At 42.3% G+C, this 26,400-nt stretch overlaps 3 protein-coding genes across 3 annotated transcripts; 1 reads left to right on the forward strand and 2 right to left on the reverse strand.

The window, feature by feature from the left end:
* Positions 1-1,473: 1,473 nt before the first annotated feature.
* Positions 1,474-7,913, reverse strand: LOC139216765 (uncharacterized). The gene is made up of 12 exons (XM_070847996.1): positions 7,647-7,913; positions 6,901-7,012; positions 5,829-5,922; positions 5,563-5,617; positions 5,088-5,228; positions 4,347-4,507; positions 3,991-4,089; positions 3,717-3,862; positions 3,269-3,440; positions 3,064-3,176; positions 2,360-2,444; positions 1,474-2,272 (listed from the first exon to the last, which is right to left on the reverse strand). Exons 1-12 carry the CDS (start codon positions 7,759-7,761, stop codon positions 2,213-2,215), a joined length of 1,353 nt encoding a protein of 450 aa, XP_070704097.1. The 5' UTR covers positions 7,762-7,913; the 3' UTR covers positions 1,474-2,212.
* Positions 7,914-8,629: 716 nt separating this feature from the next.
* nudt9 (nudix (nucleoside diphosphate linked moiety X)-type motif 9) lies at positions 8,630-13,145 on the reverse strand. The gene is made up of 8 exons (XM_070848695.1): positions 13,008-13,145; positions 12,140-12,421; positions 11,927-12,016; positions 11,461-11,547; positions 11,071-11,182; positions 10,815-10,961; positions 10,635-10,719; positions 8,630-10,475 (listed from the first exon to the last, which is right to left on the reverse strand). Exons 1-8 carry the CDS (start codon positions 13,103-13,105, stop codon positions 10,330-10,332), a joined length of 1,047 nt encoding a protein of 348 aa, XP_070704796.1. The 5' UTR covers positions 13,106-13,145; the 3' UTR covers positions 8,630-10,329.
* Positions 13,146-14,034: 889 nt separating this feature from the next.
* Positions 14,035-25,786, forward strand: mapk3 (mitogen-activated protein kinase 3). The gene is made up of 9 exons (XM_070848684.1): positions 14,035-14,410; positions 15,937-16,119; positions 17,569-17,758; positions 20,331-20,447; positions 20,530-20,644; positions 20,975-21,106; positions 21,476-21,585; positions 22,453-22,581; positions 23,655-25,786. Exons 1-8 carry the CDS (start codon positions 14,199-14,201, stop codon positions 22,570-22,572), a joined length of 1,179 nt encoding a protein of 392 aa, XP_070704785.1. The 5' UTR covers positions 14,035-14,198; the 3' UTR covers positions 22,573-22,581; positions 23,655-25,786.
* The last annotated feature ends 614 nt before the right edge of the window (positions 25,787-26,400 follow it).

Below are 26,400 nucleotides of genomic sequence, written 5' to 3' on the forward strand. Positions count from 1 at the left end.
GGAAGATATGGTGTCAGTTTAACTTTCCTCAGTGATCTAAAAATATCTTGGCAGTATCCAGTTGTTTTATATTTTGTTCGCAGATGTAGCTTTCTTTCTTTTTTTTTTTTAAATGCACTGCTCTGCACTTACCTTCCCAACACTGCATGTGATGTCTGAAAAACCCTTTTCAAAACACAAGTATTGATCAAAAGTGTAGAACAAATCACATCTCATTGTACCTTCATATTAACTATTGACCTTGCTGTAAAAAAAAGTAATTGTGAAGGCAGTGTACTGGGGTGCTCCATGTGCTGTCCACCACCGAATTCCTCCGTTAAACAAGACAAAAATCAACACAGAAACCAGTTTCCATGGAAATTCGTCCCTTTTGTGCAGCCTGCAAAATGAGCTTTGGCTGTGTGTTATCAGCGGTCATGTTCTGCAGCATAATGTGTCCTCTGCAGCGAGCCGTCCTTCACACACAAAAGGTTATATAATCATGTGTGTTCATGATTGTCTGTCATGTCAAATTATTAATATCATGCATTCAACAACTTCAACTAAAATCTGAGTTAATGTTGCCATTTATCACCCTTCCTTCTGAGCAAAAGTCTATATAAGTGATTAACAAACTTAATCTGTTTGAAACTGACAAGTGAAATAACTCACAAGGACATTAAAACTGACGTTAACCCTGGAAACTATTTTATTAGCAGCAGCTTTGCAGTTCTGTCTTTTTGCACCTGCTTCCTTTGCTTGACAAAAGGCATGGCTTTGCAAGGTTTCCTGTTTCCAGTAAAAACTACACAGGATCTGAAACTGCTGGTCTCACCAACCTGGCCAAAATGGTGATACCACACATTCCTTATTATTTATTTATTTACATGCTGTGGCCAAGGCTGGATCTATTCGACTCAGCTTTCCATCTCTCTACTCTTACACGCCTCTCTTCGATTTTCATCTCTTCATCTAGAAATCTGATATCTTGGAAGCCATGCACCCTGCTTCTATCTTATCTACAGTATTTGCAGCCTGACAGGGTGTGGCAGGAATAAAATTCTGAAGTAGGGAATACAAATGGAGACTGTACGGTCATACGTGGATTTGTGTCAGTCTAATTTACATGTTACATGTGGAAACCACACATCTCCAAACGCAGATATTATAAATTTATAAGATTTTCAAAAAATGAATCATTTGAGCCTTCAAAAGAGGCAGACCAGTATGTTTTAGGTTCTACGTAAAGGAAGAAAATATGTATTTTGTAAAATGTGGCACCTTCAGTCAAGGCACGAGTCGACCTGTAGCCAACACTTGGGGTATTTAAGATGTTCAGGCCTGAGAAAGTGTCAGTTCAACAAAAGAGGAAAAGAAGTTAGAGCTACTACAGACACTTAGATCAGTGAAATGCATTGTTCTGGGGATTTGTTTAATTTCATGTTTCATGAAGTTCAAGCTCAGAGATCTATCAGAAGAAAAAGCCACATCAGCTCTAATATTCAATGTTGTCTTTTATTTGTCTTATCTGCATTAATTAAAACATGGTCACAATGTAGATCAGAAAAATACAAAAAGCTGATTTGGTCAGTGATAACATGATTCCTGGATATTTACTTGTGCAGACGTTTGAACTATGAAATGTTAGTCAGTACAGACATTCATGATGTGACCCAAAAATGCAACTTTAAGATACCGAGCAGCCAAAATACTGTATAAAATGTGGTTGAAAGTCTTCAAAAACATTAATTCATACAAAGTGACTCATGTAAAACAGTGCTTTATGCCATTTAACCAAAATACAATTTCTCTGATAAAGGAATATTATAAATAGTTTGCAAGTTTTTAAATATCTTAAAGTGGTATGAGCCTGAATTCCTTTGAGTGGAGCAGAGGCACAGAATACGTGTATAGAAATGCTCACAACAAATAAGTGATCCGTAAGAAAAGCTCATTTTCAATGAGGCAAAACCCAACTTGTCTGCAGGTAGTTTGCTAGTTTTTTTACAGAGGTAACACCATCTAATATACTGTATCTAGAGCACCTGAACTTGGATGGGTTTCTATGAGAGTACCATGTGCTTATAACTGAGATTTACATCAGGCTGCTTCCACAGGACACAGCATCGAGGGACATGACGGCTGGTGTGAAACCTTGGCAACACTTTAATTTCCATTTGGTCCTACGTCAGTGCTGGGATGATGAATCGTCATGTGTTACCTTAGTCGTTCTCTACAAGTCCATATCGTGATCGCTCACACTCTGGCGGAGGTATTCTTCATACAGCTTTTTCTAGAAGGAAAGAAAAGACAGTCAACACATCCAAATACTGCTGTTTTATTGTACACACATACACACACACACACACACACACAATACCTTTTTGGTCTTGACCACCTCCTGAACGTACTCCAGCTTCTCCTGCAGTTGCCTTTTCTGTTTGCCTGACAGGGTTGGCTGAGTCCTGCAAGAGAATTGAAGGGAGGTGTCCAAGAATTTCATGAGATTTGTGATTAACGTACCAGCAAAAGTTGCAAAACTGTGAATGTTCAAGAACCCAAAGTCACACGTGGCTGCTTAACATGGATTATCTACTTGGTTCCACCATGGGGGGAAAAAAGTTCACTGCTGCAGTAAAAAAAGGAGAGTGGTATAAAAAAAAAGCGATGTCATCAAATTGCTTGTTTTGTGCCTCAAAACCCAAAAGATATTTGATTTATTATAGCATAAGACAAAGAAAAACAGCAAATGCTCTGAACTGGCAAACTGGGAAAAGGGGATATTTGGCATTTCTGCTTAAAAGCCATCCTACTCACTGAATTAATTAATAGCTAATGATTATTTCCAGCGTGCCCATTGGAGAAAGCAAGATAACATAACCTGAAATCACATTTAAAAATATGTAAAACACTTGGGAAAGAGGTTAAATGAATAAGTGATATACAAGTGTAAAATCAACAAAGAAAATGAAAATAAATAATGTTACAATGAATGAAATTGGTGACCTTACAGTAAAGTAAAAGCAGCTGATTCGATACCATCAGAATAAAAGCTGTGACTGTGCTGAGATCTCGTCCTCCTACCTGAAGGAGAAGCGTGCGATGATGAGCAGGAGGAAGGAGAGGAAGACCAGTGCGCCACAGCTGTAAAGCTGCTGCTCCGCAGACAGGGAGTCAAATACTTTCACTACGGGAGTCTGTGGATCACAAGGGCAGCTACAATTAGTTGTGACTGCTTTGCACGCAGATGATGAAACGACTACAACACACCAGAGAGCAGTGCACTCACCAGGTAGAGGGAGAGCATCTCGGTGCCGTTGCGGCCCAGAGCCATCTCCAGCAGCTCCTGGGACAGGGAGCCCAGAACCAGCAAGGCCATCAGAGCCAGAGGGACGGTGAAGCCCAGCAGAGTCAGGAAGCAGCTCTTGCAGCGTGCCTGTCGGTTCCCAGTGCTGGCCTGCCTGTGAGAGCAGAGGGGCGAAGTTATTCTCTAAAGGCAACACTGGCTGATGCTACTGTGTGTCTCCAGCTGATCTGAAATATCTGCTGAGGACTGTGGCTCCAGTCAGAAAGAATGAGAGTCAATAAAACACCTTTTAAAATGCTAAGAAAATAACCTCTCCTGGATCCTGCACTATGATCAAATGAAAGTACTTTAGTTTTTTACTATTGCAACTATAAAGCAAGTTAATTTGAAAAACATTTAAACAATATTTCAGTCTGTTTCTATGAGTTACCGGTCGTTAATGAGCTTATCAGTGATGCCCTCGCTGATGATCTCACAGTCCTTCTCCAGGGAGTTGAGTGTATTCTGGACCGTTTGGTTGATAGTTTTCTCGATGGTGCGGCACACCTCCTCGATCTGGTTGACGCAGCGACTCGGCTGAGAACAGGAACATAGTTTATATAACAATCTTTGAACTAATTGGAATAATGTGCAAAAGAACAAATTAAAGGAGCAGGAGTTTAAGTGGACAATCGCCTAGAAATCCATGAAAGTGCAGCCATTACCTTGTTTGGATTAGGAACGTAGATGGTGGGCATGTCAAAACCACATTTGTTGAGTCCCGGCCTCTTGCAGAGCTCCTGGACAATCTGCATCATTACTCTCTGAGACAGACGGTCACAAAATGACAGAAATAAGTGAGGGAGAGAATCAAGATGTGACCTCCTGCTTTTAAGTATCATTTAGACAGGTCTACATTTTATGTCAGTGAATGTCCATTTACTTGTTTGTTCTGTACTCGTACATTATTTAAACGCTGCACTGGTAAAGACACTTGACAGCAGTTTAACTACCCACACTTTAGAAAAGAAGAAAAGGTGACAAAACACAAACTTTTAAAGCGAGCTGCTGCCGCGCATACCTGTCTGTCCGACTCTCCCCCGGCCTCGTCCGCCTTGCTGAGGTAAAAACGTAGTCGATCTCCGTGTTTATCATTCAGACTCTCCACAATATTAAGGGTGCGCTTGCACAGAGCCTGACCCATGGGGTCAAAGAAGACCAGAATCAGGTCGCAGAGATTACCTGAGAGTGACAGAGGGAAGGACCATCATTTTCCTCAACAGGATTAAGTATCATTGTACTGTGACAATATGACTCCACTGAAAGATGATCATAAAATTTGAGCTGTCAGTTTGTTTTGAGGCAATTGAAGCTAGCTTGCGAAACAAGTGGTGAGACCAGCAGTTCACCTGGAAGAAGCTCACTACTGAAACACAAATACTAAGGCAGAAGTGGGGGGCCCTTTGGCAAACCACTGAAATGAAAAAGAAAAACTGAATATTTTTACATGATTAAAAGCAAAGTCTGGTCAAGTTAATAGAAATTGAAACAAAATGTGTTTGACGCAAACCTATAAGAGGTCGGGATGTACAGGGATAGACGCCAATCTCCTGCAGTTCTGCTTTTTGAGGCCAGTACTTCATGTTAACTGGAGACATCACAGATTCAACAAATGCCCGCAGGGCTGCTCCTCTTCATCCATCTATTTTTACGGTACCAGTTAAAATAACTCGGTGTCACAACACCAGCTGCCACAATAGCCTCGGGGGACGCTTAATAACTACAGCACGTCAACAGACAAGGTCAGTTAGTGGCAACCCACCCAGCCACATGATAACCTCATCCACATCAAAGGGATACTTCATATCGCCGTCCACCAACCCTGGGGAGTCCACAAATGTCACCAAGCTGAAACGTTTCTGTCTCGATGTGCAGATTTCTGTGCTCAAGTACTCGGAGACACCTAGAAATCAATTTGAGGAGATCAGAGAGTTGAGGTGAAAAGCATGTAGGACGTTGATATTTATAATTATGCTTGATTCTGATCTCTTTGTTACTGAGAGTGCTGCCACACTAATCGATCGGTTCTACTGCTGCGTCATACAACAGACAAAGTATACAGACACATGTCTAAGTAGTTGCCAAATGGACAAACAACAATACAGCAAATCTCTCCAGCAGAATGCTGGGAATTTGGGAGTGGATCAGTGTGGCAGCAGCCTAAAGGGAAACAAAGTGCATCATTGTAGTCTTTAGAATAGAACTGGGAGAGATTGTGATTCAAACTGAAATCTTACCTTTGAACTCTTGCAGAGGCTTGAAGTGTGGATACAGATGAAGGGTGGCATTTCCCTAAAGACAAACAGAACCAGATCAGACAGTTTGTGAGCCAGGTATCAGGATCACCAGAAGTTCATAAATCACTGAAAAGGAACTAATTTGAGTTGTTGTAATAAGTCAGTATCACAAAGAATGCCTTAAGGCATCACGGTTGGCAGTTGAGGACCAAATATACACCTATATTACAAATGGATCCTTATTTGTTGTGTACTGTTGCACTCACTGTCAGGGATTCTCTCTTGCGTCCATTTGTAACAAAGCTGAAACCTTGGGTCTCAATAGCTACTCCAGTGCGCTGGATGTGCTCTTCCACATACCTGAAGAAAAAAATATATATACATATATATATAACAAAAAGGAACTGTAACAACTCAGCGATGCACCGATGGATGAGAAATGTTTTTTTCCAAGTCAGTTTTCTGCACTGTCCAAACTAAAAATCAATCAGAACTATGTATTCAGCTCAATCAATAGACTGGTGCATACTCTGTAAAACTCTTTGCAGCAGCTCATGCATTATGGATTACATTTAGCCATTTTGTTCCTATAAATTTGAGGGCTATCGCTTTATAGCCAAATGTTAGTCAATGAGGAGAGTCTTAGTTGATCAAGTTTTCATTGGTCATAAAAAAAAAAAAACAACAAGAAAATAAAACCCAACGCAAACTCCATTTGGGAGCTGTGCCAAAATTAGGTCAAACCCTATGGACTGTGTATGAAGCCCAAGAGAGCATTTAATTTGAAAGGCCGGACACAGGAAGTGACAGTCAGATAGATAGCTAGACAGACACTTAATCAGACCAGATCACTTCCTAAAGTTAAAGCAATGTTATTCTGTGTTGAAATAAATTCAGAAAATGTTTAACCTCCTTGATGGTTGTTCCAACACATTCTGAATCACCACTACTTTTAGGCGTGGGCTTGTAAAATCTATATTTAAGTATTCACTGCCCACTAGTGAGCAGTGATTAAATAACTGAATTTAGATCATAAAAGAGCAACGACTGCACTAGTGGCTCGAGCTAAGGACTACAAGTTAACTAGGAGAATCTTTAGTCAGGGGCAGCCTGAATAATTTGATTTGCAACAGACACAAATTAAGCTGAACAGATTTAGACTAGATATGGTGCACAAGGTAAACCTGTTCTTATACACACTGTTGTCTGTTGCGTGCCATTTACATTTTTTGTGTTTCACTGTGTTGCGTTTAAGGGATCACTTTCGCTGCTAATCGTTGATAAGTCTGATGTTGACCTGCTAAAAGTAGAGACCAGCTTTTGTACAAACATCCTCACCAGTTGATGAAGGAGCTCTTCCCAGCAGAGTGGTTGCCCATCAGCAACACGGTGATCTTTTTCCTGGGCGCCAGCAACTTCACACCAACAGATTCAGCTATTGAGATCAACCCTGAACAAAACAGAGAGAGAACATGATCTAAATAACCACTAACAACATTTTTACAGGTGTCGCAGTGGTCTCATTAAAATCAAGGAATACTGGAGCCATCATGGAGCTCCTGCAGAAAGAGCAAGACAACTGCATGAATGAGTGGGAGCTGGAGAAGGACCACAGACATTACATCACCGGCACTTATATTCAAATATTTAGGAAGAGCACAGATGGCATTTAAAAACTGATGTAGCTACTTCATTGATTGTATGGGGACCCAGACTGTCCAGCGACGCACCTTCTAAATAACAAGTGAAACCTCAATGTTGATACAACACTAGTTGTATTAAGAGCTACAATACCAATACGTCGAGACTGTGTAGCTCAATTAATGGTTTAATAAAATACTTCCACAGCTGTGTGTGGCTAATGTGACTAAAGCTAGCATTGATGCTAGCTAGCGCAACGTCAGCCAAATCACCAAATCCTTGCCTATGAGTTAGCTAACATTAGCTAACGGTTAGCCTCCTGAACTTAACTTAGTACAGTTAGCTAGTTAAACCCCAGTCAGCCAAATGCCTGCTTATCTTAACTTCACTATTCACAATGAGTGAATGTTTGAATCCAGCAGTAAATATGTCAGCCAACTCACCGCTGTCGGGGTCCATGTACAGTTGGTGACAATCCCGCAAGATGCGCTCATCGCAGGACACACCACCAGATACCGACTCTGCGTTAGCGGCACTTCGGCTCTTGATTTTCGACATTGTTAGCCAGTGATGATATCAAACTTTTGGAGAAACTTGTTCAAGCATCTATAGGTCCACAGCTCTGCGAACTGGCAGTGAACAAAGCCGGGTTGCCTTGTTTGAATCGCCCCGGTCCGCCTAAACACGGGGTTAAGACGTACTCCAGCCACGTCGTCAACATGAGCGGCTTTTTGTCGCACAGCATTTTGGGTAATGTAGTTCTTCTGATTGCTCGATATGACGCCACAGGTGTACGCTGAGGGAAAAACTATAAGTTTTACTTTAAAAGGCAGTTCAAGTCAGAAGTTAAACAGCACAATTTGAACAAAATGTGTCACTGAAGGTACAAATGTCTGAGGCAGTCCACATTCACACCATAAACTGGGAAGTGGGATGAGAGGATGAAAAATGTTCCTCACATAAAAAAAACGACACTTCATATGGTGTTACAGTAAATATTCAAGCCCTGTTCAAAAGTATAGAATACTTCTTTTGCATCTCTTTTGCCTGTCTTACTGAGTTGTCATTACTTATGGACTATATAACTGCTGTAATAAGGTAGTATACCTTGCTGCTGTCTGAGTGAGGAGAGTATCTGTCAGGTCCAAGGCCACTCTGAAAAACATTACTCTGAAAAAAGTAAATGATTACAGACTAGTCCACTCAATAAAAAAGTAGCTTGTGGTGTTTGGGCGTGTTCCCAGCTGGTGAAAAGATCAGTCCCTATGCACAGAGCTCAGAGGTAGAGTAATGGTTCGATCCTCCGGGTGCTCCAGTCTGCCTGTCACACTGTCCCTGATCCCTTATTGCTCCTGAACTGGTGTGTGCCCATGCAAAAACTATTAAAATACATTTGTTAAAAACCAATTGCATTTTTATTGGCTTTGTAACACTTCATATGGCCTCAAGTTTGCATAAACGTGAAGATTACTGCTTCTAATGCAGAGGCTGAGCCATAAACATAAAGGCAGCTGAATTCACAGTGAATAACAAAAAAAACACAAGATCAGTCACTTTCAGTGCAAGTTTAGAAAGCGGACACCTCTGGGTTCATTTCCACATTATGGCATTTAAAGACAAGACAATCAGCAAAGCCTTACAAGAATGATCATAATATTGAAACAAATTAAGATTGAAAATATTTGATAACTCATCCTACCTTTTATTCATTTTGTGTGATAATAATCACAAGTCACATTGAGCAAAAAATAAAATAAAATCAATTCTGAGGGCAAAGTTTGGAGGATTTTGTGACTGGAAGGCTGCCAATTTGAATAGTACAACTGGGGAAATCTGGATGGGAAATACCCCTCCTTCTTGCAACACCAAATGCTTTTAGTGCTCCTACTGTAAATGGAGCTGGTAAGTGGCCTGGGAGAACTGGGAGTCCACCAGCTGTAAACACACAGCTGCTGGTACCTTAATACAGTTTCATATTGCATCATGTGGGAAATGTTGCAGCCTGAGTGATGAGAGTAAATAAAAAAGGATGAAACTGTTGTGAATCTAATTCAATGAAGATTTTCTTTTAAGAGGCTCACACTTGATAAACCACATTGCATACAGAATATTTATACCACATCCAATGAAATCTGTTAAATTAGGCAAAAGACAAATGTAAGAAACACAAGATTATGCAGCTTTCTCTCATTATTAAACCTAATTCAAGCTGTTGCTGTCTGTCTTCTGATGACAGAAGTGCCCATGTGTTCGTGTGTCATGAATCCTAACACATACAAGCCACTTAATGAGTAATCCTCCATCACTGCTTCATCGCAAACTAACCCCAGCAGTGGGATGATGCGTGTGGATGTGAATGTTTCATAAAACCAGGCTGTTCAGTGTAAGATGGCCTTCACTTTCACCGTCTGTTACCACTTGAAAGCATGTTCATCCTCTAGCTTCAGCCTGTCAGTGCACTGCTGAGCACCAGCACATCTTCATATTCTATTCACATATAAAGATCAAAGTGATTCTACACTTTTTTTATTTTGATTGAATCGCTCTTGTTATCACACTTAACTTAATGTAGTACGTGTTACGTTCAGCAGCTCATTGTGTTTGTTCTTCATGATCGCGCTGTGTTAATGTGATCCTTGTTCACGTTGAATAAATTAGCATAACTTGTGCCAATAGAAATCATGTGGTTGGCTTCGTCTTTTGGTTAAGTGTGCTGCTCTGCAGCATCTTGCATTTTCACAATCTCGTGTCCGGTTTCTTCCCCGTAGTGAATGAAAGGCTTTTTTTCAGAAAATTAAATGTACATTGCCACGAAGTAAAACAGCAAGTTGAACATTGTTGGAAAGCTTTTGACTGCAGCCAAGCTTTCAACCTTCATATTTCATATTTCAAACCATGTGGTCACAGTGTTGCTGTGCATTATATAGAGGACACATATACCAGTGTCAGACTAATGAGATGCATATTAGGCTGTTGCAATTATTATGTTTCAATTAGCGAGGGAAGATTTACATGAGGTTAGGTGTCATGCTTCCTTAATGCACAAGCGCTCTCAGCATGCAGAGAGCAACAGGGCTCCTAATGTTTCCTTCATCATTATGTCAGAATAGAGTCTTCCGTCCTTGGTTACCAGTGGGCTTTCCTCTCTTTGGCAACCAGCTCCAGGAAGTGGGAATGACTCGCATAGAGGGGGTAGGACGAGTCAACATCGACCCATTGGACTTGTCCTGCATCATCGCCAGCTTGCAGCGGCAGCTCGCTCACACTGTTGCCTGCAGTAACAACACATATATCTATATAACAACACCCCAGAGCAAAAATATCTTAGAACTATGACAACTTGGAGCCACTGTAGCATGAATGCCACACTGGATTTCTGTTATAGTGACAATTTAAGAGGAAAAAAGAACAGTCTTCCTAATAATTGATACCTGAGTCGTCGTGGAAATTGACAGCGACGGTTTCCATCCAAACATTGTCAGTGTTTCTAGGATCGTCCACGTAGCCTTTATAGACCTGAAGGACAATAAAGTTATTTTAATTTTCCTCTTGGAGGCACTTGTTGACTGTAATGCTCCAGCAAACAAGCGAGCGGTGGGTCAGTTGCTGACCTGAAACCCTGCCGACTTGAAAAGTTTGACGATGCGTTCATGGATTTTCGCTCTCTCTGACGGCAGGACTGCCAACGAGTTCAGAGCTTCTTCCGAGAACTCCCGCTGCAGCGTGAGAGAGACCTGCTCCCCTGGATCCACCATCCCCTACGAAGCAAGCAAGTCACAGGACCACGACATCTTACATATGACACATGACTTAGCTGCGAGCATATAATGGTAGGCCCAGTGAAAAGAAATATAAAAAGGTGCCGACCCCAGGAATGGCCCACTCTCCGCAGTCTTTCCTCTTGATAGCCACGAACTGCAGGACAGGCCGTTTGGAGACTGAGTGAAGGACTTTTGCTCCTTTGGTATCAACTTTCCACCTGGCAGACAGTCACAAACATCAGGCCACCAGGCAGCTATAAAAAGAAAACTGTGCAAAAGAGTGCAAAGCGCAAAAGAGGTCCCAGTTCTTTGGCAATTGAGCAACTTTGTCTTTTTGACAGAACAGGAAATTGCTGGTTTTAGAGGAACCTTGAACTGCCTGGTTTGGATATATTATTGACTCTTTTGAATCATTCCTTGTGTAACTAAATAAGTTATGAACTACACTTAGTAAGCAACTGAATTCCACTGGTGTATAAAGTAAGAACAAAGTTACCTGGTGACAATGGGATCTGCTGCATGGTTCGGTCCCCATCGTCCCAGCAAACCTCTACCAGTCAACCCCGTGCGTCCATGAGGATTCCTAAATGAGCACAAAATAATGTGGCACATTCATTTATAAGCAGTTTTATGGAGATATGTCAGCACTTTACTTTAAATGTTAAGATGAACATAAGAGCATTGAAGAGTCTCTAATTAACGACTGCTTTTCAGAAGTGTTCACAGCCCTCTTCTGCCCAGTCATCCTGACGTATTTGTGCATTAGTATCAAAACCGGCCATCCATAATACATAAGCTGATCAATTCTACAAAGTCTTATCTGTGTTTTAGTCTACGTTCTACCCCTCGGGGCTTTAAATCCCACTTTTTGAGAAAAAACAATCGAGTGTTGCCATCTAATGTTATGTCCGTGTCAGGGAATCCTTTGTAAGAAGCAGTTCTCTTGGTACTTGATAACTTACAGTGGCTTTCCCTTTTCGTTTTTGTAGCTGCCATCAAAGCTTGTCCTATCCACAGCTCCATCCACAGCGTTGAACTTTGGAGAGAAAGAACTGCAACACCAGCAGAAGTCATCAATATTGGCACGAATAAACTGCTGCTGATCTTTGGAAACAAACAGCGTGTATAACAAATATTTTTGGTATAAATTAGCTAGTAAATTCTGTGTTGCTCACCCAATATCAGGATCCGCCCATGCTGGCTTCTTTAGCACTGAAGGGTCGGTGTAGCTGACTGGATTATACTGCGGCCAGTCCTGACTCCAGTCCACCTTGGCATCAGGCACGGGGAAGCGCTTGATTTTGGACCCTGGATACTGGGGGCACCTGGACTTAACATGAGGCGCTGCAGAGGATGGCATTGTCTGGACACTGGTCGTGTAATGGTTAGAGCAACTGGTGGCTCGGATGGCTTGACTGGTTCTGAAAGGCTGGGACGATGAGCAGGAGATGGCGGGCCTTCAGGGGAAGAAATATGAGACAGAGAAATCCAATAAGTACTGCTCACTCTACCATCCCTGCACCGGAAGCGTGGCACCAGCTTAACCCCACATGTACTCCTCGCCCTCCCTGCTCATTAGCAGAGAAGAACCATCCCAATCAAGCGGTTACAGCACCAATCTGTGCCACACACAGGTAACACTGAAAAGGAAGGAAACCAAACACTGAGCTGGTTGTCATTTGAGTCGTGGAATCATGTAATGACACCAGGATGAGAGCTACACTAACACTACAACACAGATCTGTTGTCTCAAGTTATTGTTATAATATAAAATAACATATTAATAGGATTTTAAATGGAGGTAAAGTTTGTCAACAATTTTGCACAAGTCAAGTGTTGTGCATTAATATAAAACGCAGTTAGCTAATGGTTGAATCTATTCTAGCATTGACTTAAATCGTGTTTAATGCCAGTGATTGAGGACTTTGACTCTCTCCAATATCAACTCCCCTGCAGCACAAAACCTTTGATTAAAAGTGTTAGCTTAAAGCCGAAACTGTCGAAACGTAAAATAGCTTCCAGTAAAATGTCTGCGGTCCATACCTGACTCCGGCGGCGCAGACGGCACAGGGAAGTCCGAAGAGAGTGAGCGCTAGGCGAATCCGGCCGATGCAGTCTCGCCGCAGAAGGAAATGTACCATTACTTGAAACTAATAGCTCATCAACAAGCAGCTCTACTTGCAGCGCAGAGTAACCAGGAAGTCCACCACCCGTCGCGGTGACGTCAGCGGAGGGGTGTGGCTACAGTAGTCGCACTCGTTTCCATGGTGATAAGACACGTATTTATTGATGGAAAAGTCTCTCATACAAATAAATAAATACTACTATACAGTATGGTTTAAATATATGTATAAGAATATTTAAAAAAAAAAAAAGTAGACGGATTCGTCCATTTTTATATTAAAACCATATATTTTCTCTATCTATAGATTATTACTTCAAAAACATTTTTGTTGCACTTTTTATCCCTTGTTATTTTGTTTAAATAAATGCTAATTTGTACATTTGAAAATAATTCAAATAATAAATAATAATTCCCTTGTAAATGGGGTAAAGTATTAACAGTTCTGTTGTTTATTGGGTTGAAAGCGGAAAACGCAGAGCTGTGACTCATTGTCACCACGATAAACAAATATGGACGTGTCGACCCAACGTAAACAGTGAATTGCTTTGCAACATGTAAACAAGAGAGCCATAACATAAGCCATAACATAACGTCAGTGGGAGCCACAAAATACACACAGCCATGTGTAAGACAGCGCTGGTGATGCACAGGGGCGGATAACCACAAATAAATGCACTCTGGTGATAAAGTCTATTATTCTTGTCCTAACAGGCAGCATGCAGAGTATTTCGGCACGCCCACTCGCGGTTGCTGCATGTTTATCCTGCAGACTGCGCTTGTTTCGCTGTAAAAATGGAGCTCAATGGGCGGCGCCTGTTGTGAACAGACACGACCCCGCCCGCACCGGTCTTCCTGGTGAGCACATCTAACGCACCTGTATTACCGTAGTTTGGCACGCGCGTTTACGCTCGCTGCTGAGACCAAATCCGCGCTCGCGCACGAAATCCATTTACACCCCGGTAGTGAGAGGGCCCGGCCGAGTCTCCGTGCCCCGTCTATCTATCAATCCTGTCGGTTGAAGCCTCGGACAGACGCTGAACCGAGCTGAGAGCGGCGGCGGTCCCCCGGTGACTCTAACGGACAGAGCAGGAGCGGTTTGGAGAGGAAGAATGGCGGATTCGAGCAGCACCGCAGCGGCCGGGGCCGAAGGCTCCAACAGCGCTGCCGCTGCCGGGGCGGCTGGCACGGCTGCGCACGACGGAGCGCCCGCTGCTGCGGGAACCAAGTGCGGGTCCGAGTCCGTGAAGGGCCAGATTTTTGATGTGGGGCCCCGCTACACGAACCTGTCCTACATCGGGGAGGGGGCGTACGGGATGGTTTGGTGAGTTATGCCCGTCTGCTGTGCTGGGCCACCGGAGTGTTTAAACCACAAGTGCGAGCTAACACAAGCTGTGTGTTAGCTAGCTAACATTAGCTGCTGTATTCAATGAGCGTTGTTCAGTAAAGGTGTGTGCAGTCATAATGTGTGTGTGTGTGTGTGTGTGTGTGTTTTAAACCGCTGGCCAACATTCAGACTTCGCTGAGCGTCAAGCAGCTCATGTTGTGGTTAGCAGGATAGCTCAGGAGATAGCTACAGGCGTGGCTACGAGCCTTACAGGAAACAAGATCGGGAGTGATTGCGCAGGACGTAGTTTGCTATCCGATGACAAACCTTTTGCAGACTGCGTTGGACCACAAATTTAAGTTAGTTATATGTACAGCCATTTTCTACGTCCGGTACCAGGCTCCCAATCACACACATCTTCGCTTGAATTCCGATTGCAAAACATTGAGCCTGCAGCAAAGGCGCTGCAGAGGATGCGAGTCGGATTTGTCAGTACTAGCGAGGCCTTTCCTCGTGTTATCGCTGTATGTGATCTACAGTATTGTGCGGACGTGTCAAGCAGCCCTGTTGCACTTGACATCAATGCCAAGTCATTGCCATCGAGGCTGAACCGTGAACACGATCAGATGTGACAGCACTGCGTGTCGGTGCAAAGTGGATGGCAGCATGAGAGCTGGGCCCACACATCCATTTCAGCAGGGCACGGCGTGTAGATCCCTGTCATTTTAAGACACGGAGTGTGTGACAGCACGGTGCTTTTTGGTTCGTGTCATGGTGGTCATGTGATTCCACTGTTGCAGCATTTGGTGTTTGTAAACATTGTCAACACCCACCGGCTGGCACAGTGAAAGGAAACCAATCACAGTTAAATGAAACGATTTTAAACCAGTTTCAAAACTGTATGATCACCATTAGTCAGCTGCACAGATTTTTTTTTGTTTCAAATATGATTCTTACTTCAGCCATGAAGGAGGCGACACAGGCGAGTGAGGATGCCTAGTTTATGCAGAGTGTTGTGCAATAAGAAAATATACTTTCCACAATAGGAAAGGTGTGATGTAACCGTTGTTCCTCTTGAGGGTGAATATCTGTGTAAAGATCTTGCCTGGACATTTTTTTTTCTCCCACAAAGGGCATTGAGCAATCAGTGATGTGTTTGATGGGCTTTTGTAATTTAGGCCTCAAACCTGCAGCGGGATTAACACAATTAAACTCAAGGGTCTCAGAAACGCAGCTGCTCTCAGCGCTGCCGGGCCTCCATCTCCTCTACACCTACACCACGCTGATACTGCACCTACACTCAGGCCTACACCTACAGTACTTCACAACATATCACAGGAAAAAAAGACGCATCACGTGTGTTTGATAGCAGTGGAGATGGTCTGCAAACGCCCCTCTGGAGCTCAGCATGAACCCAGCTCCAGATAGTGTGTGTGCGTGTGTGTGTGCGTGTGTGTGTGCAGTGTGCGTGTTGTGCAGTGTGTAATACGAGACCTGTATTCTTTCCTCATCCACCCTATCAGCTCTGCTCTGGACAACATGACAAGCCAGCGCGTAGCCATCAAGAAAATCAGCCCATTTGAGCACCAGACGTACTGCCAGCGCACACTGAGGGAAATCAAGATCCTGCTGCGTTTCCACCATGAGAATATCATCGGCATCAACGACATTCTCAGGGCACGGCACATTGACAACATGAGGGATGTGTATCCTTTGATGCTGCACAGGAAGGACCTCAGTGCTCGCCATCAATTTGCCACCCACTCCCCAAACTTAGATTAAATCAAACTATAATTTAAGATTAAACTGTTTTAAAACTACCTACCTCCTTAGCTTTTATTAGTTGAAAACATCTCACTCTTTTTGTCAGGTCAAGTCTCCACCTCTGACAGAGGGAAACCCGTTACTGCCGTACTATAGTGCAGCCTCCAAATCACTACTTTAGTTGGGTCTGAGGTTAAACCAAATAAGTACACAAAGAGTTATTAAACCAGCTTTCACTCAATATGCTCTCGCCACTGAGCTTCAGCACCCGTTTGACAAAGAGTTCAGTGGAACAGTTTAATAAGGAGAAAAACCTTGAAACAATTTCAACAACAAGCTAATTTTAGCTAAATATCAAATGTACACAATCCATATTTGTACATTGAGGTTTTTGTGGTTTTAATCATTTTGTCTAATACACGTTGGAATTAAAGTTGATGCAAAGGATGTTTAAAGAAATTTCCGTATGTGATGTCCAGGTAACAAATAATCTCCAAATTGTATGCATTTAATCTCAGATGAACATTATGACTGGCTAGCAAGCACCCCCTACAGCTCATTCTTTGAGTATTTTGGCTAGTTTTGATCCAACATGTCGTCTGTTATCATTTCCCCACATTATTCAGGCCAGGGTCCTCTCAGACAGCTGGACTGAGTGCCATTAGTGACCATGCGCAGAGCAGCTCGCCATGGACTGTGGGCATGGCCGGTCAGTAGGTTGCTGCTGCGCTGGCAGTTTCTCTGTGAAAAGCTGCTTTGTCCACCAAAAAACGGAAAGGAAATGTGTGATGTCCTTGTGTTTAAGTCTGGTTTTCTGGTTTGATCTCCGAAGTTGCTCCACTTTGTTGTATTATGTTGGTGATGAATCCTCATTAGTATAATATTCACCATCTTAGTTCAAGCATGTTAGCATGCTAACACATGCTATTTGGCACTAAACAACAATACAGCTGAAGCTGATGGGAATATTAATTTTGCACGCGTTTGGTGATAAACCAACATTTTGAGATTTGCTAGAGGAAAAGTCTGGATCACTGAAGTTCCTCCTGAGGAGGATATGAATGTCTGCACCAAAGTTCATGGCAATCTATCCAATAGTTGTTGAGACATTTTTACTCAAAACCACAAATGTAGTTGATGAAATTTAAGCGCAGTTTTCCCAACATAAGTCTCAAAAAACATGACAGAGAAATCGTTTATGCCCAGAAGGTTGAACCAAAAGTAGATTTTAACAAGGTGTGTGCTTCAGATTTGGTTTTATTCATAGACTTATGTCGCTGAGTAATTCAGGACAAATTTGAAATAATTTCCAGAGGGGTTCTTATGTTTCTCCTGGTCAGTGAATACTGTCGGCCCTGTCCTTGTCCTCCTTGACCCGTGCGTCCTTCCAGCTACATCGTGCAGACTCTGATGGAGACGGACCTGTACAAGTTGCTCAAGAGCCAGAGGCTGAGCAACGACCACATCTGCTATTTCCTCTACCAGATCCTGCGAGGCCTCAAGTACATTCACTCAGCCAACGTGTTGCACCGCGACCTCAAGCCCTCCAACCTGCTCATCAACACCACCTGCGACCTCAAGGTCCACACACACACACTCGCACACATACGCACACACACAGCATCATCAGTGACATGTTTATATGCACAAAAAGTGCTTTTTTGCCCTTATTCCAAAATAAACAACATTCCTACTTAGCTGTTTACAAGACTAATGAAAATGAATATTTGACTAATATTCCTGTTTACATGGAGCTGTACGTGCTCTGATTGGAGTAGAGTGGAACAATGGCATGTGTCATTCAGCTTCTTTGCGTCAAAATGTCTTTTTATTTTTATTTATTTATTTTTTTGTCCAAAGAATGCCCATAAAACCTGAATGATGTCAGCATATCCCACATGTCTAAATCTAAAAATGCTACATCCAGAATTAGACAGATAATCAGAATATCCAAATGGACAATGATGTTTACATGGCCCGAATCAAATAGTCATGTTCGAAATAATGGTGTAATAGTAGTGAGAGTGTGTGTGTGTGTGTGTGTAAATGTAGCCACAGGTAAAAACTAGGCCACGGTATCTTTTTTGTAAACCACCTTTTTTGTGTTTTAGTTCATTATCTTAGGTTTTGGTAGATTTCACACATGCACCAACAAGTAAACTACACATGCATGATTTGCACTGTATATATGGTGTATGAGGAAATCCCTCGTTTATATGTTGTACATTTAGCATAGCTAACAGTCCCTGTGATTCAAAGATAGTGTGTGCTAACTGGTGCGTTTAAAGTCAAACGCCAGTCAGCCAAAAGAATTTTTCACAGGAACCATTAATGTTATATAAACATTGGTACCAGTAGCGACCTAAACCAGCTCTCGACACTATTGAAAAAGAATCTCAGGAATGTTGGACTGGGGTTATGGATTGACCCGAGCCCTTCCTTGTTTGCCATGGCCCTGCCGCAGAGTTTTTCTTTTCTCTATTAATGATGCAGCTTGAAATATGCTGTTTTTATACCGTGAAAGTTTCATGACAACATAGACGAGGCTTCCTGTTGTGTCTGACACAACCTCATCTGACCAGAATTGGCTGTACTGATTTTAATCTATGTGTGCATTGGGCTAAGAGTCAATGATTAAATTGGAAAAAGTAAACACTGAATCACATTTGTTATTTGCACATGATTGATATTAGTTGGATTGCGATGCTATAAAGTTTCTCTCTCCTGATTCCACTTTGTTCTTAAGTTTCTTATTGTAGGGGATAATTAGCCACATGTGAAATACTGGAGCGTCTACAGTGAGATTTATTAATGAGGATCCAAACAATCTAAATTAATGACATTTAACATCCAGTTAGGTGTCGGTACGGAAGGATCAAAGAGCGAAGTGTCCTTTTTTAAAGGTATTGTCCATAACAAGTACAGCTGCAGGATGTTTAATGTTTTTCTTGAACTCCAGAGTGAAGAAAATTCATATTTCCAAACTGAATAACTTGTGAAGTTGTTTAATGTATTTGGAATGATCGAACGATAAAGATTAATAATATTACATCCACTCTAATATTTGGGAAAATGTTCTCACTGCATTTCTAAATGTAACAGCTTTAAGCACCAATAAAATCATTGGGAGTTGCTGAAATGCACTCTGGGAAATGTAGGAAATGAAATTGCACAACATACAAATTATAGGAAAGGGTGCTTTAAGCATCACTGATTAATGATGTACAGCTATAAAAGGCCACTAGAACTGAGAATATATTTAAAATGAAATTTATAAAAAGTAGTAAAACAGTGAGGGGAAAAAAGTTCATAGTCCATTATTAACAACCATGGGGATGTTCGGGATGGTCAATGTGTTCCATTAACAACTAATTCAACTCTTATTGTTTCTGAAGCAAACCGAAACGAAATGAACCGTGAGGGTTCTCAGTGCTGTTTGCGGTGTTATACAGATTCAAAGAAAACATGAACTCTCAGCAGCGAACCACCACTCCCTGTGTTAGCTGATCATGTGGGAGGAGTAAAAGAACAAAGGCAGCACACTTTGCAGCTGCTTTCTGATACACTTCAGGAAAAAACATCAAAATAAACCTTTTTTTTTTTAACTAGAGCTAGGCTATACAGTACACTTTGCATCACTAATTTTATTTAATGTGTGAATCCATTCAGTGGGTGTTGTGTAATGCTAAAAATTGTTTTCAAATAATAGACACAGCTAACAATGGTAAACAAATAAGAAAATGGTAAAATATAATAATCAAGATAAATAACCTGCTAGGAGGTCCCATGGGGAAAATTAGCTGCTGTTTTTCCTATTAATTCCTTATTCCTCCCTTTCTCTGTGCATTGTTTAAAGTATTATTCCGCTAGGATACTGCCTGCCCCCAGATTTCATGCAGATTTGTCATTTGATTACACAAATGCATAATTTCCTACATGTCCCAACAGGGCCTTAAGATTAGAAAGTGGAGCAGGAGAACAAGAAGTTTGAGGGAAACATAAAAATGAGAACGGATTGAGCTGTAGAGCTGTAGCCTCCTCTTCCATTTACAGCTGCACTCACTCTTAAATTCTTAGTTTGAAAAGTCTACAAGTGTGGTGCTTGTCTGGCGGGCCGATGTTTCTGACGTCCGACCCTTTGTGTCATCCTCAGATCTGTGACTTTGGCCTGGCACGGATAGCCGACCCCGAGCACGACCACACAGGTTTCTTGACTGAGTACGTGGCTACACGCTGGTACAGAGCTCCAGAAATCATGCTCAACTCAAAGGTAGGTGTGCGAGTATCCGATGTGGATTCTCTGTTGGCCTGGACAGCTTCTCAGCCTGCTGACTCTTTATTCTGTCTCTCAGGGCTACTCCAAGTCCATTGACATCTGGTCGGTGGGCTGCATCCTGGCTGAGATGTTGTCCAACAAGCCTCTCTTCCCGGGGAAACACTACTTGGACCAGCTCAACCACATACTGGGTGAGACACTTTTTTTAAAGACAATTATTCACATCAGCATCCACTCTGATTTTTTTTCTCAGTTATCCTTTGAATTAAAACCACTTTAAACAGCCTGTACATAAAACCTATAAACATTCTTCACTGAAATAACTCATCTTTTTGAAAACTAAACATACTAACTAAACTCACAGTTTTGTTCCTACCAAAACGGCAAATGAACTAGTGTGAGATGCGTCCGAGCAAAACTTTTATGCAGGTTTTTCATCATACAAGCAGATTCATATGCACCACAGGCCATCAGCTGAGTAGCCATATTGAAAGTTGCCCCTCACTGTCTTATGTGTGCAGGCGTCCTCGGCTCTCCGACTCCAGAGGATCTGAACTGCATTATCAACATCAAGGCGAGGAGCTACCTGCAGTCCCTGCCTCAAAAAAACAAGGTCCCCTGGGAAAAGGTCTTCTGCAAGGCGGACCCAAAAGGTACGGCAACGCACTACATCACTCATTTGTAAACCTGGAATGTGAGGAGAGTAAATGCATTTAACGTGACACAGCCAATCAGGGGCAGTAGGTGGAGGTAAAGGAGCTGTCAGTGAACAATCAAAAGGCCTTTGGTACAAGTTATGGTCTCCTCTGACTGACACTGAAAAGTCACGTTATACATTAAAAGCCTGTTATGCAAAATTATTCTATAGGGTTATGGTTATCCTTCGTCAGATGCTCTGTACAAAGCTGTTGCATGGGCTTTGTTTGTTAAGATGATAAACATATTGCTTACACTGAAGTAACTGTAAGGAAAGCTGTATTTTATATTATCATATGACTGACTAAAGGTCTTTACTAACGCAGCTCTCGACCTGCTGGGCCGCATGCTGACCTTTAACCCCATTAAACGCATCAGCGTGGAGGAGGCCCTGGCTCATCCTTACCTGGAGCAGTACTACGATCCCACAGATGAGGTACGTGCAGGCAGAGCCGCCATTTCAAGCTGATATTTACTCTCGCTGCAGCATACGGCATTCAGGGAAACAAGCTGCGTGTTGATTTAAAGAAAAGTTGGCTTGTAAGAGGTGAAAAGGTGCAAAGAAATTACATAGAGGATTAAAACTGTAGTGTACTCTACAGAGGAATTTGCACAAACTGAAGAACAACAACAACACGGAGGGAGGAGAAAAAAAAAAAAAGCCTTCCCTTATGTCGGCCATGTTTTGTCGGAGGCAGAAGGGCTTATTCATTCATACATGCAGCTGGTGTGCTTGTCATTGTTTTCAACAATGAGCCAAGGTTTAATTGTGAGCCTCTCTGCTTTGCGCTGGGAAGCCTCTTATCTGTGTTTGGAATGCAATTAGCCGTTTGCTCAATGGTTCAGCTTAAAGAGGTTAAAGAACGTAATCGCTAATCACATCTCGGTTTACGTCAGCATGGAGACGATCCCAGTGCTGTACAGTAAGAGTCAGAGTTGTGGATTTCTTAGCTGGTTTTTTCCACTTTTTAAACATGGCTGTTTTTCCTCCAGTGAATTGCATGGAAAACTTTTTCATTTTTTATTCACATTTTAGACATTGTACTAAACTGAAAGCCTCTCCTGCTTTTCCCACTTGGCAGCAGCAGTCTTAAAGCCTAACTTTTGTATAAACCGCAGCAGTTTAATAACTGTGTGCAGCATGTTGTAACAGTGTAGTGGAGCTTAACAGTTGGCACACAGCACTTGGCGCTCAATGCTACTCCCAAGACTTTAGTCTTAAAGCTACATTTGAATGAATTTGCCCTCCAGCTTATAGTTAGAGATTTGTACAATGTGTGTTTATGTGTGTGTTTGGATGTAGCCGGTAGCAGAGGAGCCCTTCACTTTCTCCATGGAACTGGATGACCTTCCCAAGGAGAAGCTGAAGGAACTGATCTTCGAGGAAACGGCTCGTTTCCAGGAAAACTACCAGGGCTCCTGAGACACACAGGTACACGAAAACATGCGCAGTCAGGCCAACACAAGCTTCCACTGGTATAGTTCGCAAATTGAGTACATACGCCTGAAGATGGAGGTATAAATATAGTTTGTGGGTTTAAAGTCTCAACATGTTATTGGAATGATTTGAGGCTAAATTACATCTTTCTTTGCCATTACTTGGCCTGTTCTTGCGTCATCAAAGTATTTGGGGCTGATGGTTATGCAAGCATGCCTTGCAGTGACAGGAAAACGTACAGATGAGATTGAGAAGAGATTGGTGCAAATCAGAAAAGTGTTAAAGAGAGAATACTCTAGACTATACTATAGAGAAAACAAACTGCAACATGAGTCAAAAAAATAATAGCTGCTTGCTTTATTTTGTTCTCTTTGAGACCACTAGATGTCAGTGCAGCAAATTCCCTCCATTCATGTATTCAACCAAACCAATGTGTGATTTTTGCTGTATTACTGCCCCGTTTTTTCAAGTGTTTCTACTTTCCCTCATTTGTGTCATTGGGTTGAGGACTCAGCTGAACTTTTCGTGCTCTGATCTGCTGTGTGAATCAGGCGTTTCCAAAACACAAACTACAACAACCCTCCAAAGTCGGCCATTTTTTCTCCTAAACTCAAGTTTACCAGACACACATTTGGACAAAATCACTCCACTACAAAGTGATAATGTCCAGTAAGCAGTTAATAATGTCATATAATGTAATATTCAGCACAGATTTTTAATATCCAGTGAGGAAATTAGTAAAATGTAAACACTCACCACTTTACAGCTATTTATTATGAGGTTAAAACAAAGAGGAAAGGTTATGTTACTGCCTTTATTACATATTGGTCATGTGAGTTCGATTTAGTGAAGATACTAAATTCTGCAGCTCTTCAATGCAGCATGTGACTGCTATGGAGTCTCATCTTAGCTCTCACCTCTGCTGCATCAATATAACTTTGTCAGATCCTGGCGTATGTGAAGTAATAGAAGTTTGAACGCAACTTGATATAAATTATTTCAAAATGGGCCTAAGTGCATCTCTTCTTTTTTTTTTATTATTCTTGTCTTGTTTTTTTTTTTTTTAGCCCTAAAGATTGACAAAGCCACAGAGGCTTGGAACAAGAAGACCCCAAACGACCTGCTAAAACAAAAGAAAAATGCATCTTCAAGAAACCAACAAAAAGAGAAAACAAGAAATATGAACATTTAACTGCTTATCTTTCCATTTCTACTGCAAGAGAGCTAAGTTTAACTCTGATTTCTGTGGCTGGGCGGGGTGGTAGGGTCTGTCATCCTCACGCTGTTTTTCAGTTTTGTCCCCGTTGGACTCTTCCCTCCTCTCACCTCACTTTTTTGTTTTTTCCCGTTCAGCGTCCCGCGTCATCCTGCCCCATCTGCAGTAGCTCGCTGTTCCCTTCTCTCTCTCTCTCTCTCCTCATCTGACCAAACTCTTCTTCCTCCTCCTTCCCGCACCTGTTACATATCTGTCTGTCTGAGCTCGCCTGTCTCTCCTCTCTCATATAAACTCATACTACTGTATTAACCAACACCATAACTCTCTTGTCTTGCTCCATGTAAATTACAACCTGGAAAAATCGAGGGCTAAAAGAACGGGGATGCTAGTCGGGTGTGTGTATGTATATACAAAAATATAAAAGCTTTTTTTTTTTTCTTTTAAAGTGTGCTTGTCGCTGTTTTTCGTTTGTACAACGTTGTTCAAGTGTTTTCGGATCAGTTCAGAGTCTTATCTGTATGTTTTGGGATTTATATTTGCAAGTCATTTTTTTGAACATTTTGAGACAAACATTCAGTGTTTTTACTGGCATGTTGGCAGGTTTATAGATTTCTTTCTTGTCGCTCTGTTTTTTTTTTCTAACCAAGAAAAACCTAAGTATGATGTTCATATGAATGCATGCATTCCTGCAATTAACCAAAGTGGCAGAGAGCTGCAGGGAATTTGGCTGGGGAGCAGCTAAGGAATATCTATCGTAGTTTTGAATTGTACCTTAAACACATTTATTGACCTATAACTCGTACCAAGGGCAGACGAACCCAACTTTCCCTTCATTTATGGAAAGTTGATTATATTCAGGAGGTGCTACATGATTGGAACAAATCAGATTTACAACTATGAAAGCGTGTTCAGTCAGATATTACAACAGTGACCCCTCCCCCAAGCCCCATTTTCCAGAACATTCACGATCCTTCCCAACAAATTAGCAGCACGCATGAGAGTCGGAGACTTGAAACAGCAGAAAATGACTTGATGAGGAATTACCTGGCTCCACTTTCAAAATGTAGAAACAGAAGGTAAATACTGCCAGAATAGAGAAGTGAGACGCCCGTATAACATTACTGTATCCTCAACATTTGGTCCCACAACATCCCTTCTCTATGGAATACAACCAACATCAAATAGCTGATCCAGTGTCAGTATGACATTCCTTTTATCAAATTACATTTTTGTGACAAAACACACAGCAGCTGACTGGTGGGTTGACTCCCTTCAGCTCCTCTTAATCCCAGATTTCCAGAGCCGTGTGTACGGGACACGCTCATTATTCTGGGAAATGGGGCCTGGTTGACATCAGCCTTTCCATCCCGACATGCTGTTCTTGTTCCTGATTGACAGTCTAGAGAAGCATTTTCAGATTATGATCTTTGCGGCTCCTTGATGTGAGCGTTGAATGTACGTGGCCTGAATTTCTGCAGCCTGTCACTGCAGCTTGGTGTTCACCAGTAGGGGGCTTTTACAAGAACAGCTCCTCTTTTTACGACTGCTGGAAAAAAAAACGTGCATGCAGCTGATAAAGGCTGCGTTCGCTTCAAAGTTTCCCATGTTAAAGATGATTGCAGTTGGTTGTGTGTGGTTAAAATACTGCACCATGTCCACAAAAGTTCCTAAATGATGTTTACGTGGCTAAATCAGCAACCTAATAGTAAAACCCAGGATTGCTGTACAGTTATTCCTGCTCAGTGCACAGCCAACCATCCCATCATGGTTGCTCAGTTTATATCCCAGTTTGCCCTTTTACTTTTTGCGCTCCCCTGTGCCTGTGTGCTTTCCTGGCTACCTGTTAACATAGTGGATGTTTATTCTTCAATGTGGGTGAATTAGTGGCACTCGGAGACTTCTGGTGTTGCTTTGAGTGTGTGCACGCACGTCTGGGTGTTATATCTGTGTTCTTTGTCAGCTGTTAGCTGCTTCCCCTCCCCCCTTTGCTCTGGATGTGACTGTGCTAATAGCTACTCGTTGGAGCGCCACCCGTGGGTCCAGCTCAGTCTGCACTCATTTTCTTTTTTGGCCTGTTGCACTGGGAGCAGTAGAGGAGCCCCCGAAGTGGACCAACACATGCACTGGATCCTCTCTCCCTCTCCGGGCAGCGCCTGTGATGCTAATAGGCCCAGATCTGGAGTGCTCACCGGCCTCGCCCGCTCTTGCCGCAAAATCATTCATTTGTTTTTCACGTTTTTTCTCTCGGAAGCCATAGCCAGCACACTGGGATGGGTGTGAGGCTTTTTGGTGCATGTGGTGACGTTCGTCCTTTTTGTTCAACCTCCCAAATCTCACCATGCTTTACTCAAAGGGCTGCCCCCCCTTTCCTCCTCCTCCTCCTCCTGCTCCTCCTCCTCTGTCTGCTTCTCCACAGTGGGATTGGTGAAGACCTTTTAACCCATATCACTGACTTTGCTGCCACATTTCCTCCTCCCTCACCAGAAAATCATTGCCCCCGTCTCTCCAGGATCATAGATCACGGATGGTCACACAAGCAGGAAACTCAATCAGCACGCCTGCACTTTGTCTTTCCACCCGCGCTCTCTCTCTCTCTC

This window comes from Pempheris klunzingeri, chromosome 17 (assembly GCF_042242105.1).
Source record: "Pempheris klunzingeri isolate RE-2024b chromosome 17, fPemKlu1.hap1, whole genome shotgun sequence".
NCBI lineage: Eukaryota > Metazoa > Chordata > Actinopteri > Acropomatiformes > Pempheridae > Pempheris > Pempheris klunzingeri.

Bases quoted from the DNA above. Each gene is read 5' to 3' on its own strand.
- LOC139216765 (XM_070847996.1), bottom strand. From the start codon at position 7,761: ATGTCGAAAATCAAGAGCCGAAGTGCCGCTAACGCAGAGTCGGTATCT. The intron at 5,229-5,562 runs GTAAGATTTCAG...ATTGATTTCTAG, and splicing joins GCCTCTGCAAGAGTTCAAAG to GTGTCTCCGAGTACTTGAGC. The intron at 3,863-3,990 runs GTAATGGCTGCA...TCCTGTTCTCAG, and splicing joins ACGTTCCTAATCCAAACAAG to CCGAGTCGCTGCGTCAACCA.
- nudt9 (XM_070848695.1), bottom strand. From the start codon at position 13,105: ATGGTACATTTCCTTCTGCGGCGAGACTGCATCGGCCGGATTCGCCTA. The intron at 11,548-11,926 runs GTAAGTTATCAA...GTGCTCATTTAG, and splicing joins AACGAAAAGGGAAAGCCACT to GAATCCTCATGGACGCACGG. The intron at 10,720-10,814 runs GTCAGCAACTGA...ATTGTCCTTCAG, and splicing joins TCAAGTCGGCAGGGTTTCAG to GTCTATAAAGGCTACGTGGA.
- mapk3 (XM_070848684.1), top strand. From the start codon at position 14,199: ATGGCGGATTCGAGCAGCACCGCAGCGGCCGGGGCCGAAGGCTCCAAC. The intron at 20,448-20,529 runs GTAGGTGTGCGA...TCTGTCTCTCAG, and splicing joins AAATCATGCTCAACTCAAAG to GGCTACTCCAAGTCCATTGA. The intron at 20,645-20,974 runs GTGAGACACTTT...TTATGTGTGCAG, and splicing joins CCAGCTCAACCACATACTGG to GCGTCCTCGGCTCTCCGACT.